Source organism: Rhinolophus hipposideros (assembly GCF_964194185.1).
Source record: "Rhinolophus hipposideros genome assembly, chromosome: 15".
NCBI classification, from domain to species: domain Eukaryota; kingdom Metazoa; phylum Chordata; class Mammalia; order Chiroptera; family Rhinolophidae; genus Rhinolophus; species Rhinolophus hipposideros.
In genome coordinates this window covers 56,375,514-56,391,228 of record NC_138061.1, presented here as the reverse complement: position 1 = coordinate 56,391,228, position 15,715 = coordinate 56,375,514, and the positions used below count along the sequence as shown (strand labels likewise).

The 15,715-nt window shown below is 47.8% G+C and overlaps 1 protein-coding gene across 3 annotated transcripts in view; it reads right to left on the bottom strand.

Moving 5' to 3' along the window:
- Positions 1–13,592, bottom strand: part of SH2D4B (SH2 domain containing 4B) — a gene marked incomplete at its 5' end in the record, with an annotated part of 105,006 nt that extends 91,414 nt beyond the window's left edge. For all 3 annotated transcript variants that reach the window (XM_081074106.1, XM_081074105.1, XM_081074107.1), the window contains one exon: positions 13,409–13,592. In XM_081074106.1, coding sequence (XP_080930232.1) covers positions 13,409–13,592 — 184 coding nt within the window. The remainder of the gene's footprint in view (positions 1–13,408) is intronic.
- Between the last annotated feature and the right edge of the window lie 2,123 nt (positions 13,593–15,715).

Genomic DNA, 15,715 nt, shown 5'->3' with positions numbered 1-15,715 from the left:
CAGGCAGTTAGAGCTCCATGCTCCTAACTCCAAAAGCTGCCAGTTTGATTCCCACATGGGTCAGTGGGCTCTCAACCACATGGTTGCTGGTTCAACTCCTTGAGTCCCGCAAGGGATGGTGGGCTCTGCCCCCTGCATCTAAGATTGAACACGGCACCTTGAGCTGAGCTGCCTCCCGGATGGCTCAGTTGGTTGGAGGGCGTCCTCTCAACCACAAGGTTGCCAGTTCAACTCCCGCAAGGGATGGTGGGCTGCGCCCCCTGTAACAAGCAACGGCAACTGGACCTGGAGCTGAGCTGCGCCCTCCACAACTAAGACTGAAAGGACAACAACTTGAAGGCACCCTCCACAGCTAAGACTGAAAAGACAACAACTTGACTTGGAAAAAAGTCCTGGAAGTACACACTGTTCCCCAATAAAGTCCTGTTCCCCTTCCCCAATAAAATCTTTTTTAAAAAAATAAAAAAACTTGTATATGAATGTTTATGGAAGCATTATTCATAATAGCCAAAAAGTGAAAAGAACCAAAATGCCCATTAAGAGATGAATGGATAAACAAAATGTGGTATATCCATATAATGGAATATTATTCAGCCATCAAAAGGAATGGTATACTGACACATGTTACAATATGGATGGATCTTGAAAACAATGTGCTAAGTGGGGGAAAACCCAGTCACAAAAGTCCACATATTATGATTCCATTCATACGAAAGTCCAGAAAAGGAAAATCTATAGAGACATAAAGTATATTAGTGGCTGCTAAGGTCTGGAGCAAGGAGAGAGGAGCCTGGGGGTGATGTTAAAGTATATGAGGTTTTTCGGAGGTGATGAAAATATTCTAAAATTGACTGCAATGATGGTTGTATGTATCTGTGAAAAATACTAAAAACCACTTAATTGTACACTTTAAATGGGTGACTTGCATGGTATATAAATTATCTCAATAAAACTATTTTTTTTAAAAATTCTCTCCTGGTAATATATAGAATAAGTGGGTGGCAGGGCGGTGAGGTGGGGAGGAGGAGATCAGTTAGGGTATAGAAGATCTAAATAACACTATTAACCAACTTAACCTAATTGATATTTATAGAACACTCCACACTACAGCAGAACACTTTTTTTTTCAAGTGCACACAGAACATTCACAAAAATAGATCATATTCTCAGTCTTTAAAAAAATAAAATCTCAACAAATTTAAAGTGTTTGATATCAGGTAAGTACTCTGACCATGATGGAATAAACCTAGAAATCAATAAAAGAAAGATATCTGGGGAGAAAATCCCTGCACATATTCAGAAATAAAACAACACAATTCTAAACAATCCAAGGATAAAATAAGAAATCACAAGGTGAATTTTAAAATATTCTTATTAAAGAAAAATAAAAATAAAACACACAAAAATCCATAGGATATAGCTAAAGCAGAGAATTGAGAGAAATTTATAGCATTGCATGCTTATATTAAGAAAGAAGAAGCATCTCAAATCAATGGTCTACGCTTCTACATTAAGAAATGAGAAAATAAAAACCAATTAAATCCAAAAATGAAAGAAAGAATAAAGATAATAAATCAATAAAATAGAAAACAGAGAAGAATTCAATGAAACAAAAATTAGTTCTCTGAAACCATTAGTAAAACATATAAATTTTTCACCCAGACTCATCAAAATAGCAAAAGAGAAGACACAATTTACCAACATCATGCATGAAAGAGCAATAACACTGCAGATCCTACAGACAAAGGAATTTATGAACAATTTCATTCCAATAATTTGGTAACTTAGGTTAAATAAACAAATTCTTTGAAGACACAAAACACCAAAGCTTATTCAAGAAGAAATACACAACCTGAATAGCTTTGTTCTACAAAATAATTAAAATTTGTAGTTTAAAACTTACAACAAAAACCTGGGGCCAGAACACATTACTGGTGAATTCTATCAAATATTTAAGGAAGAAATAATACCAATTCTACACAAACGCTTCCAGAAAATGGAAGAGGAGTGAATATTTTCCAACTTATTTTTGTGAGGTCAATCTTACCCTGAAATTAGACATTTCAAGAAAGCTACAGACCAAAATCCCTCCCAAACACAGATTTTTTAAATTCTTAATAAAGAATTAGAATTCAGAAATATATAAAAAGGATAATGTATCATGACCGTATGTAGTTTATCCCAGGAATTCAAGGTTGATTCAGAATTAAAAAATCAAAGTTTTTCAGCATAACAGTAGACAAAAAAGAAAATAACTATGATAAGCTCAAAAGATACAGAAAAACATTTAACATATCCAATATCCATTCCTAAGAAAAATTCTCAGCAAACTAGGAATAGTGGGAAAGTTCCTTATCCTGATAATGTGCATCTATGAAAAAGTTTTGGTTAACATTATATTTAATGATCAAAAATTGACTACTTCCCCTTAAGATGGGAACAAGGCAAGGTTGTCTGCTCTCGTCATGGTTATTCAATATTGTACTGGAGATTCTAACCAAAGCAATAAGGAAAGGTAAAGAAGGAAAAGGTGCATACATGCCAGAAGGGAAGTAATTAAATTATTTCTGTTTGTATATGGCATGATCATCTACATATAAAATCTCAAAGAATTTACCAAAAAAACACACCTATTTGAACTAATAGGTGATTTTTAACAAGGTCACAGGAGATAAGGTCAATTGTATTTTCTATCTTTTATTAACAAACAAGTAAAAATTAAAATTTAAAACACCGTTTACAATAGCATCAAAAAAAACGTTAAGAAATTTAGAAATAAACTAAACAAAACGTGCTCTCTCATTTCCAACACATTGCTGAGAGAAAATGAAGACCTAAATAAATGGAGCACTACACCTTTTTCAGGGATTGGAAAACTCAACTACATTAATATGTCTCACCCCAGGTTAATCTATAGACTCAGTGCAACTTCAAATTCCCAACAAGCTTCCTATAGAAATTAACAAGCTGATTCTAAAATGTATGTGGAAATGCAAAGGTTCTAGAAGAGCCAAAACAATATTAAAAAATAGCAAATTTGAATGACTCGCACAATTTAGTTTCAAGATTTACTATGAAACTCCAGCTAGCATGGTATTTGTGTAAAGGTAGATACGTGCATCAGTGAAACCCAATAGAGTCCAGAAAAACCCACACATGGGCCACAAACAGCCCAGAAAGGTTTCCCTTTTCTTTGACACCTCCTCCTCTGCACTTATATGGCCCCAAGTGTCCTGTTCCTTAAACCCACTTTTTTCTTTTGCAGTTTCCATGTGAGTGTGTTTAATGGACCAGAGATTCAGGCTACAGTCCCAGTTTGTCTGGAACGGAGGGGATTCTCAAGATGCACAACTTTCAGTTTTAAAAACTGGGATAGTCGGCGTCAACCAAGACAAGATGCTTCACCCTAAGCACGGATATTATCAGTTTACCCATTATATCCAACCTCCCTTCTAGCTCTGCCTCCCGTAGCTCATGACTCTGCAAGGCGACAGCCTTACCTTCTCCATGACCCAGTCTCTGCTCGCAGCTGGGAACCAGAGCTGGGCCAATCAGATGCCCACTGAACGGAATCTAAACTGAGGGAGGGAAAAGGTGGAGGTCATTTGACAGTAATGGATTTTGGAGGTGGAAGGTCACATGGATTCAGATCTGGGGTAGTATTGGGGGGGCTGTGTTTGCAGAAGAACAGTGCTAAGAGCTGGCCTGCAGCAGCAAGTGTACAGAGAGAAGCACCAGAAAGAAACCAGGACAAAAACAACTCTGGCTGTAGACACCTCTCTGATTTCAGACCGCACTTGCTGCTCTTGAATTCTGGGAGACAGCTTGGAAGAACCCTCCTTTGCCTGGTATGTCCTCACTGAAATGTCTGGCCACCCCAGCCAGATCGTAGGAGTCTAACAAGCAGAATCCTAGCATCTCTCACAGTGGAAGCACACTGCACACTGCACATAACAGGCACTCAGGACTTGTGGGTAGAATCAATTACAGGCTGTGATGATTAACTTTATGTGTCAATGTGCCTAGACTATGGTGTCCAATTGTCTGGTCAATCTAGATGTTGCTGGGAAGGTATTTGGTAGATAAGATTAACATTTAGAATCTATTGACTTTAAGTAAAGCAGATGACCCTCCATAGGGTGGGAGCCCCTCATCCAATTAGTTAAAAGCCTTAAGAGCAAAAAACTGAGATTTCCCCAAAAAGGAATTGCCTCAAGACTGTCACACAGAGTTCTGCCTGAGTTTCTAGCCGGCAGCCCTCCCTACAGATTATGAACTAGCCAGTCTCCACAATCATGTGAGCCAATTCCTTAAAATAAATCTAGAGATAGAGATAGAGATAGATGATGAGAGAGAGAGAGAGAGACAGAGAGAGAGAGAGAGAGAGAGAGAGAGAGAGAGAGAGAGAGAGAGAGAGAGAGAGAGAGAATAGCTAATCTCCTAAGGGATGGGACACTTCTGATGTAATGGTGCCCCCTCCAGTGAATCCTGCAGGGAGGTGGCTGCCCCTCATAACTGGTGTGTTCTCTTAACATAGGTGCCTTTTGTTCTAAGCTGTGAACCCTAATCTTCTGGAAGAAAAACAGAAAAGAACTCAACTGGGCGTGAGAATTGTGCTTATGTTTATCAGGTACTTTCAACATACCAGGCTCTACTGAAGAGACAATCTCACTTCATCTTTCCCACAAATCTGGGATAAAGTCCTATTATCATCATCCCCAATTTACGTAAGAGGAAACTGAGGTTCAGAGAGCCTTGAGTAACTTGCTAAGGTCAAATTCATAAGTGGAAAACGGCTGCAGTTCCGGAGAGGGCACAGCCACCGTTTGAACTCTTTGACCATCGAACAAACTGCATCTGAGACAAAGGATGTGAATGCCGGCCTGGGGTGGGCATAAGATACGTTTTCAGCAATGCCAGGCAGCTTTCTGTTGTGTTCAGAACCCGTAGTCGGCTCACAGACACGGGGTCGAGTCACCCTAACCATCCTCCCAGCACTCCTTCCTACATTGACTGTCCAATGGCTCTGGATACAGATCCCCAAGCTGGAGGCCACATTTCTTGCAGAAGCCTTGCCTCTCTTACAAAAAGAACAGGGAAAAACCCAAGGTCTTCCACCTGGGTCATAATGCCCCATGCATTCGTATGCTGGACTTGCTGTAATTATCACTGGGAAACCCACAGTACCCACCTCCTACCCCGACTCCTTTCAGTACCGAGACAGCAGAATCGGTGTGAGGGCCGGTGAGGGCCTCTGGAATCTAGTCTTCCTGCTCTTTCCCAGCTCACTTTTCTCATCTGGAACATGTGCAGCACAAATAGCTTAATCTGTAAAACGAAGGGATTGCATGTGTACTGGGGGCAGGGACCAGATGTATGAAATCTTTAGCATGTCAGAGTCTGAATGTGAGAACCCAATCATGGTGGCCAGAAAAATAAGCACATCAGTGAAATAACAGGCTAAAACTAAATGATCCCTGAGGCTGAAAGATAACGTAATTTTTAAAGGACCTGGGGGATATAGGTGTGAAAATGGACCCAAAGAATTTAGACCCCCCAGTCTAATGCAAAATCTGGTTCCAAATGGAAAAATCCTACGGAGCTTTGCTAATTTTTATGTGAGAAAAACCTGGAAAGCAGTAACACTAGCCAGTGGGAGAGACAGCGGAGGGACAGGTAGCTGTCTGCAACCTGTTACTTCAGACCAGCTACTCTGAGCTGGAGCTGGGGCCTGGGGTCGGGTTACAGGGAGTCAGGAGATAACCAGCTGGTGGCCTTTCTCAGAAATTGCCCCAGCTGACCTCCCGGCTGGAAGGAGAAGCAGGGAGGTGGCAGGCATGACCTCCCCTGAAGCAAGGGGAGAGACATTAACCCTGGGCAGCTCAGCCCAGCTGGGGCCCTCCAGCAGGCAGGAGAGGTCCTTCCCTCCACCCAGAGCTGAGCAAAACTCAGTCTGTTCAAACAGTCCTTGGTCTTTTGGCAGCAGTCAGGAGAAAGTCGGGGTGGGGGACAGGAGAGGAAGGAGGAACTATGCACACTGAAAGTCAAGTTCTCGGCTGACCACTGACCAGCTGTGTGGCCCCAGGCACGGGCCTTTGCTGTCTACTCCATCCCCGAGTGCCCAAGCTCTTCGTGAACCTACAGAAACATGGGAAAAGTACAAGCATTCTGTTCCTCTCACATCTCCCCCTCAAGAGTGCAGGAGAGACTCTTTCTCCCGATGGTTGTCAATCTTACTTACTATCATCAAACTTTTTTAACCTTTGCCAATCTCACTGTCTTAATTTGCAGTGATGTGGTTTACTAGTGCAGTCGAATGCCTCTCCACATGGTTCCTGTGATTTGACAGTTCACTCCCGTGAACTGCTGGTTTATCTCTTCTCCCTGTTTTGCTGTGGTTCGTCTCTCACTAACTCTTGCAGAGCGCCCTCATGTTCTCTAGGTAGTAATCCTTTGTCTGTGATACGTGTTGCAAATGTTTTCCTCTCTTTTAACTCCTGTTTTGTTCTTTTTTAAACTCAGTTTGGTATCCTTCATCAAGAGGATTTTTGAAATCTAGTCACATTTATTTTTCAGTTCCAATGGAGATAATAACGTATTTCATTGATTTGAAGACACATTTTAACGTTTCTGAAATCAGGATGTGTCTTACAAATGAAAAAAGAGTGAAGTTAGGGGAAAATAATGGGGTCTCTTCCCAGCCTTACTCCTAAATTGTGAACAGAACTTAAAGCTCAAGGAAAAACAATAAATTCATCTTGACACTTAAACTTTTAAACCTTCCTGTAACTCTACAGGCCTGCGTCAGACATTACACGTCTTCTCATCAGACTGGTATGTATTGGTACCTGGACTCCAGTCAAGCATAAGACCTCCTTCAAGAAAATCTCTGTGTGACCAGACTGCCCAATGCCCCACTTGACAACCACCTGAAATCCATCATAATTATCAACACGAGTTAACTCGTTGTCATGGACCAATCCAACAGCTAAGAATGCAGGGCTCCTTTCTCTCTTGTGATCAGTTACATTATACAAACGAATGATTTTCCTTTGTTCCTTGGCACATTCCTGGGTTTGCTCCGAGTTACATTTCCAGTTTGTAAACTCTAAGACCCATGGAAAAATCTGTGTCACTTATCTCTAGCCAAAGCCTCCAGACCTTTCTGAGTTCATTTGACAAAACAATTTACAGCTCTTTTAGTAGTATATAAAAATAGTGTGTCTTTCTAGCTATGGTGTCTTAGATTTTATGAACTATGAAGGACCCAACTCCCAGGTCCCTCAGGGGGAGAGATAAACTAAGGCACGTAAAGGGCCCAGAAAGGCCAGGTGCAGAGGGGCATTCCATCTGAGTGACTTCCTAGGCCTTGCTCTTCCTGCCACCCTGACCCTTCCTCTTAGCATCCAGAACGTGGGGCCCCTCTCTGAGAACCTCTTCAGACTCCCCCTATCAAAAGTCTTCAGCTGGATGAGGCCACAACTTCAGTCTCTGCTTCTAGATACAGAATGCTCAGAGCTGGCAATTAAGGGCTTCACATAAGGTTGCTCTCTCCACACAGCCAGGAAAACTGTACCCTCACTCCGGACACACCCAGGCCTGCAAGGCATCAAGATAAACTAAGGTGGGAGATTCTATTAGTGGCCTCCCCACCCCCTCCCCACATGGCCATGTCCTAGAAGCACTGTCCCCGGTGCCCAAAGAGCTACAGTCCAGAAATCAGAGCACGCCCGCCCCTGACTCCCCAGTGTTTCTATGCAGTCACTGGCCACTAGGAGATCCAAGTCAATCTACTGGAAAGCTGTTGGAAACAACAGAAAAATTCAAGAAGGACATTGGAAAAAATCAGCACGCCAAAATCAGTGGTGCCCCACCACATTATGGCAGCAAGAACAGGGCTGGGGCAGAAGACAGCTTCAAGCATGGCTTTCTCTTAGTGTTTGATGACTTCTGTTCGACGTGCTGAAAATCCTAACAGTGTGGGGTGTGCTGGCCAAATCACTTATACTGTGGGGCAAAGGGGGAACAAAATATTTATCACTTTCCCCTCAGAGAGGAAAAAATTGTAGGGAGCCATGAAACCTGCACAAAGTAGAGTTAATGTCCAAATAATTATTGGTATTAATAAACCTTGAAGGATGAAATAAGTAATGGGGAAAAAAATCAATCTAAAATCCTCAATTATGTCAACAAAATCATGAAGAAGAATGTTTAGGAAGTCCTTATGTTTCCCATCTTCAGTAAATAATGTTTCATTACTGATAGAGAAAATGGATTTGAGCACTTTTTTAAAATATGCTTTAAATTAGTAGGTACTATACATTTTCTAAGAGACACTCCTACAACAAAATGGTGACAAAAGGCGGAGGGAAGAAAAGATTCAGGCAAATATACATTAAGCAGATGCAAAGACAAAGAGCAAGATTTTTTGCTTAGGATTTGGGTTAAACTAAAACCTAAGTCAAAATCCTAAAACAAGAAATGAACATGAAACGAGTTATAAGACTGAAAAGGTGACAGATTTGCCATCACTTACATATTATAGATTGTATTTTGGCTTCTGCAACATATCCCAAAACACAAGCACATTGTGATTTTTTTATACTTCCACCGAAGATTTACAAGGTCGAGGGGAGGGGTCACGCTGCACAGCAGTCTTTCACTCAAAAAGGAATCCGTTCACACCTGTCCCTGTCAATCAAGGCCCTCTGACACACAACGCATGCAACGGCCTTAGCAGCTACTCATCCCCCACACATACCCACTGTATCCCCACACCTTGTTCCCCATGTCATGATGGAACAATGCAAGCAACACCCTCAGTCCCATGGCACTTTCAAGCTAATGGAGGAAACCAACCACAGCCCAGCAAACAGATTCAGAAGAAAGGAAAAGGAGAAGGAGGGCAAATCCATAGAGATGGAAAGGAGATCAGTGGTTGCCAGGGGATGAGGGGAGGGGAGGGCGGGATGGGGAGTGCTGCTCACGGCTGCAAGCCTTCCTTTTGGGGTGATGAAATGCCCTGGAATAAGATAGAGGCGGTGGTTGCACAACATTTTGAATGGAGCAAGTATCACTGGATTGCACACTTTTTAGTGGTTAAAATGATAACTTTTATGTTGTGTGGATTTTACCAACTCAACATTTAACTGAGAAATGAATGATGAGATGGAACCAGCCTCATGAGGATTTGGGAAAAGAACATTCCACGCAGAGGGACACAGATGGGTGGAAATTAGGTTGGAGAGTGGGCAGAGGCCAGTGAAAAGCATCTGTATTTTCTTTGAGTGCAATGAAAGCCAATGAGGCAGGGAGCTGCATGACCTAATTACTGTGTTAAAGGGGCATCTGGGCTGCTGTGCGGAAAAAGGGACGTAGAGGGTGAGCGTGAGGGAGGGAGGGGACCACTGAGAACACAGCTGCATTAGGAACGTCTGCAGGCAAGTACAGGTTTGCAGCCGGGGATGGTATTCAAGGTTGGGACTTCTAAGCCCGGAAAGGGAACGCATTGAGGCTAGGAAGGCCCCCCAGGCAAGGTTGCCATGGTTACTAAACGTTCCCAGGAAACAGAGAGAAGGCAGATGCCCAGTTAGAAAGACTGTCCCACAGCTTCGTTAGGGCATGACCAGTCCCACGTGAGGCACCAAGACCAGAGCAGGTATGCAGCAGGAGGGGCTTCATGCTGGGACACAGAGAGGATACTAAGGAGAGTGATTCCCTCAAGCCCCATGTCAGGGCTTCTGGGAGCTGTATGAGCTGAACTGGCAGAGAGGACTGGCCCTAAGAGGTAGGAGCCACTTCTTGACCGCAGCTGTGAGGAATGGAGGCAGTGCGGGCGGGAGGCCTCCACGGGCTGCAGTGCGGGGAGGCCTGGGGGCCAGCACAGGAGGCACGCGAGGATTCTGACTGTGTGGCGGCTTGTGTGGGCAAACAACAGAGGGGACGATAAGCCAGCTCCCTGAGTGTGCAGGCATGGTTCACAGTGTGGCCTGCGTCAGCCATGTTAAAGGAGAAAGTGGGAAGGAGGGTGGGGGAAAGATGTCTGGTTTCCAGGTAAAGGATGTCCAGGTGGATAAGGAGGTGGTTACAGAGGATCCGATCTAACACGGAGAGAAATTGCCAATCACGGCAGAACTGACAGCCCCAGGTGGGGAAGCTTTCGGAACCATGACAGTAGCGTGAACACATGTGTCCTGACTCCTGAGTCCCAGGCAACACCCAGCTCCAGCCCCAGGAAACTGGGATAACCGAGCAAGCACAGAAGGGGACGGGAGGCTGTGAAGGCAGCAACTCCTGACGTGTGGGGTGGGAAGTGAGAGAGAAAGAGATTGCCAAGGTCATAGTCAGGGGGGAGGCTTGGCTTAAATCTAACAGGAACATCATGTCACAGACCTTCTCAGAGTCTCAACATAACAATACCAATTCCTGTCAAACATCAAGTGTTGTGAGAAATGTGACAAAACCGCAGACATGATGGCAGATGAGAAAACCACCTAAGCGGAGGGTCTGTGTCTCCACAACAGGGTAGAACAGCAGAAGATTCTCACCAAAGTATCAAGTGGAAACAAGAAAAGACATTCCTGCATCCTCAGGGGAGTGACGTGTGTCACCCCAGTTTATTTCTGTGTGGCTCCCAAATGTGTGTTCCAGGATCAATAAAAGCCCCAAGGTTCTGTAAACTGGGATAACACGTGTCATCAGTGTTTACTCCTACCCTCTGCAACCACAGCTGGAAAGCAGACAGATTCTTGTGGGCAGGGAACGCCCTACTGCCCTGCCCTGCAGAGCCTGAGCCCTAGGGGTCAGGCCTGCTAGGAGCTGGAAAATGTCCCCCGAAAAGAGAGGGTGGGAGGGAAACCTTAGGGCACAAGCAGGACTGGGGGCAACGGGCAGGAGGAGGCGAGGCTCCATTCTAGACTGACCAGGACGAAATTGTGCTCAGGGACCCCAAGGGGCTGGCACACAGCTCAACAGGGCACAGCAGATGCTTCCTTCAGGACACACTGGGTGGGGAGGGGGGAAAACTGGGAAAGGGGTGCCTGTGAAGGAAAGGAAGATAAAATATCCAGCCAGTGGAACCTGTGCCCACACACCCCTGCCCTAGCCACCCTGCAGCTGCTTTGCCCCAAGCCTCACTCCTGGCATCCGGGTGGGCTGCATTCCCTGTGATCTGTCTCCCCACCGTCTCAGGGGGGCCAAGGCTCTGTCCAGTTCACCAAAGTGAGCACTTAGTGACGTCGGATAAGAGTGAATGAGTAAACAAACGAATGCGCGCCCAGACAATTTGTTAACTTGAAGTGATAGTTCAGAAGTAAATAAATGGAAAATATCAGTCACTGGACCCAAGATCAAAGTCAGGGTGTGCGCCCCGACTCCATTTCTTAGCATCTAGGTGACTTTGGAGGCACTGTGTCACTTCTGTGAGCCATGGCTTCTTCGTCTGCAGTGGGGGTCATGGGGCTATGGGAGCATTCAGTGGGGGCAGGCGCCTGGTAAATGTGAAGCTCACTGACAATGTGAGGGATTGTTGAAACCCCTCATCATGACCCAAAGATGGGAAGCAGGCACTGTGTATCCTGGACCCGGCAGTAAGAAGCTCGTCAGCCTTTGGAGCAGAGCCAGCCCCCCAGGGCTTCCTCTTATCTGCCCAGACTGTTCCACCTGCAAGACTGAAGCAAAGAGCTGAGATCTGAATGGGATTCTGGTCTGGAATACACATATTCCTCAGCGTGTTTCCTCCTCTTTTCCATTCTTTATAAATCAGAAAATTAATTACCCGGAAAAGAGTCATCTGCACTAGAAACCCCAATGAGTTTAATGTATAATTTATACATGAAAATGTAGATGTCAATGTGTGACAAATCGCCATAAAAATATTTTTGCAGTTAAATTTCCAGGCATCTGTCTTCCTCCCAGAAGAGCCACAGTACAGACAATGCAATGCCCCCGGGCTCAGGCTGGGTGGGGCTGGAAAGGCAGCCTGTCATTTTCACCAGCCAGCCATGCAGCTGCCAGCGCAGCCTGGTCTGGAAGGCCCCAGCCTTTGCGCCTGCCACACACAGCCAAGTCACCACTCTGCCCCCTTGGGGTCCAGCTGTGTCCTGATTTAACACTCTGTGCCAGCTCTGTGCTAGATCCAGGCAGGGATGGAACACAGAATGACGTGTGGTCTCATGCTCCAGTGGCTTTGAGTCCCCTGGGACAGCCAGGCAAGCAGGTGATGAGTGACAAGGACAGTGTGGCAAGTGGCGGGCCAGGGTGGGTCCCACATGTTAAGCAGCTGCAGAGGAGCAAGTCCTGTACTGCCCTGTGCCACGAGCATCCCCAATTATTCCAGGGGGTGGGGGCTAGTCCTAAAGGAATTTGTCAGGAGGATGAAGGCAGGGGGACATTGCAATAGGAAGAACTGCATGTGCAAAGACAGGCTAGAGAGAGCACGTCCAGATGGGTGCGAGTGTGGCCAGTGACACACGGTGGGGACTGTGCAGCAGTGATCCTGGAGGGAAGAGCAGGAGCTAGGTCTCCAAGGGGCCAGGACGCCCTGTCCAGACACAGGACTTTGTCTCAGATTGAAAACTTCAAACACAGCAAGTCTGCACTTCACTCTGGAGAACAGATGGAGGACAAGAGGGAGCTTGTTGTGGAGAGCAAACGAGCGAGATGAATGGGCTCTGCAAACCCTCACATGCAGCACCCCCCGAGAGGCCCAGGCCCAGCAGAACCCTGACTCCTGCCCCAAGTTTCAGCAGCCTGCCTGCTTCCGGGCACCATCATTCACCGGTGCACCAGTCCTCGGGCTTGACTGGCACGTGGCAGCATGGAAACCACTTGAAAAGTAGGTTGGGCCCTTGCTTCTTGTCTATAGTTGCCACTGCCATTTGGGACTGGTCATTCATTGTGCAGGAATTCCCTGACACCCTCTCTCCAGTTGCCCAATGGGGTACCCTCTCGCACGACAATAGAAAAGAGGGGCCTGGTGCACAGTGCTGGCCCTCGCTGAGAACCACTGTGCCGCATGCAAGGGAGGGAACAACTGCATGTCTTCATTGTACCCTGGCCTGTCCCAAAACCCCTGGTGAACTGGTAAAGGTCAAAAAGAGCCTCCTTCACTGGGCAATCACCCACTGTGTCTGAGACGATCTGAGATCCCAATGGTGTCTTTCCAGAGCTTGGCCTCCCACCACCGCAAGATAACACAAGTCCCCATTCCCCGACCCGTCACGGTCCCTGGGTAGCCACCTGTGCAGCCTTGGAGCCCTGGTCCAAAGACAGAGGCCTGAGGTAATGCAACCGGACACTCATAGAACAAGGGTTTCGAGCCCCGAGCCCACATCACACCAGTGCCCATTTTTAAAGAAACCCAGCCTGGCACCAATAACCGGCCCCTCAGTGACTCCCCGACACATACCTCGCTTGACCTTCGGGGGCCTGAGGCCCTCCGCCTGGGCCAGGGCCTCCCAAACCTCACGCTCCCTCCAGCGCCTCAGCTGCTCCTCTCGCATTTTGTAGAAAAGGATGTGCTTCTGCACATCACTGAGCTCAGCGAGGAGCTCGGGATCGATGTACATGTCGTGCAGGATCTGCTGCAGCATGGTGTCAGCTGGAGGCAGACAGAAGGCAGGGCAGCCAGCCAGGGAAGCCCAGCCAGGCAGGACACCCTGCTACTCCTCACCCTGGCTCCTCACTCCAGGGCCACTCCCAGAGCCACCTCTCTGTGAAGCATTGTAGCTCTGCCTCAGCTCACAGCCAGCAATAAACTCATCTCCTCTGCCCAGCACAGCACCAGGGGCCAGGCAGCAGGAAGCCAAGAGGCAGCCGGGACCCTGCGAGCTGGAACAGGCACCAGGAGCAGTCTAGTTTTCACAGTGGATCACCAAGCAGCGCATCCAAGCAGCGCCTGTGTCTTGGCCTCCCTTGGGGTTCGGGGACAATAGGGAGGGTCAAAGCCTCGGGCTCCGCAGGGCAATGCCCAGGCACAGCCCTGCCTGGGCCGCAGGTGTCAAGTGATCTGTCAGTGTAAGGTAACAATGACACCAGCCGTATCGATGACACTGGCCTGGCCAGCGAGGAACCGATCGCTCCTCCACAGGTAAGAGGAGCAGAAGGCAGCTTTGCCTACTAATTCCATGTCTTTTGAGCCAATTTCAAAGAGGCCTGAGGAGCCAGCCAGCAGCTTGTAGGCTCCCCGGCCTCTTCCTCCACCTGCTCCCCATTTCCAACCTTCTTTTCCAGAACAGGTGGCATCCTCAGGTAATGCTTTTAAAACTGTCTGAGGGGAGGAAAGAGCTTTCTTTCTAACTATGTTAAAGCCAAGAAAGAAAACAAAATGGAATCAGGAGGGATAACTGAAGAGACTTTATTGCAGAATTCAGGACACCTCTCCCCTTTCCCTATAATGAGTTCTAAAGCTATGCATGTGCTGACAGAGTTATCCTCAATTTAGGTTGTTGTTGACCTTTTTGTTGTTTGTTGCAGGTGTCTAGAGATGACCAAAAAGAATGAAGCTGCGTCTTCTCTGTGCCCTGAATCTGAAGCAACCTAGACAGAGCGGGATGCTGCCTGGGAGCTGCTGTTGTGAGGCCAAAAGCCCCGCCTCATGGGTGCTCAGAGCTCCTCACAGCTGCCCTTGTACCCCGGGAAGGAAATTGGGGTTCAGAAAAGGTATGTTGCCACACTGGGACTACCCAGTTTTCAAATTTGACATTCACTTGCCACTTTGAGCCTTTTAATGTTTTAAAAATGCAACCTGACCAGGAAAAAACAAACAGGATTTGGCACTGTGGCCTGGTGATCATGTCCCCTTGCCTCCCGGTGAGGACCCAAGAGTGACGGAACGCAGGTGTGAGTGGGCGCGCTTCTCCCTCTGCAAGGTTAACACACAGCAGGAAGGAGAATTAAGTGGGTTCAGATGAGCTTGAAGCCCACAGCATGAAAAAGAAGTGGGGAGGGCCAGGCTGGCCCTGCCCCGGGTCGAGCTGGCCTGGCCCACGGTGACCCAGCCCTGGGAGCCTCCCTGCCGCACGGTGCTGCGGCCCTGGGCTCCGGCCGCCCTCCTCTCGGTCCTCCCCACCTCGGGCCTTGCAGAGGCTTCCCCCGTCCGGGGTCCTGGCCCCCTGGGCTTCCTAGACTCAGAGCCTCCCCCAGCCTCCTGTCGCCTCCCGCACAATTAATTCTCTTTCGTGCCCTAACTGCCGCTGGGTGGGAGCCCGGAGGCGGAGAGGAGACAAGGGTAGAAAGGGCACGAAGGGAGGCCAGCCTCCTGCTGGCAGCTCCCTTTCCTCTTGGGTCCCCAGGCCGCCTACATGAAGAAGAGAGAGCGCTGTACAGAGCAGCAGGAATGGGCAGGCTGCCTGGGGGGTGAGGTCCGGTCTCGGGCGGCGTGGGGATGCTGTCATCCCTGCGGTAGTGACGCCGTTGGCAGAGGGTGGGTGGAGGCTGGACGCGAAGTGCCTCCGCTGGCGCTCCGCGCTGGGCTGCAGCTACCTGGCAATCCCAGGTCAGTGGGGCAGGAGGCCAAGCCGCGCGGCGCAGCCGGGCGCGCGCCGGATCCGCTTTCCGGAAAGAGGCGCTCGAGCCGGCGCGGCCGGGAGCTGCTCGGCCCCGCGAGGCGCCACCTCCCGCCTGGCGGCCGCCAGCCAACCCCCCCTCCCCCCCGGGGCGGAGGCCGCTCGGGCCGGCCTGGGGCGCCCCCTGGCGGCCGCGAGGAGGACAGCAC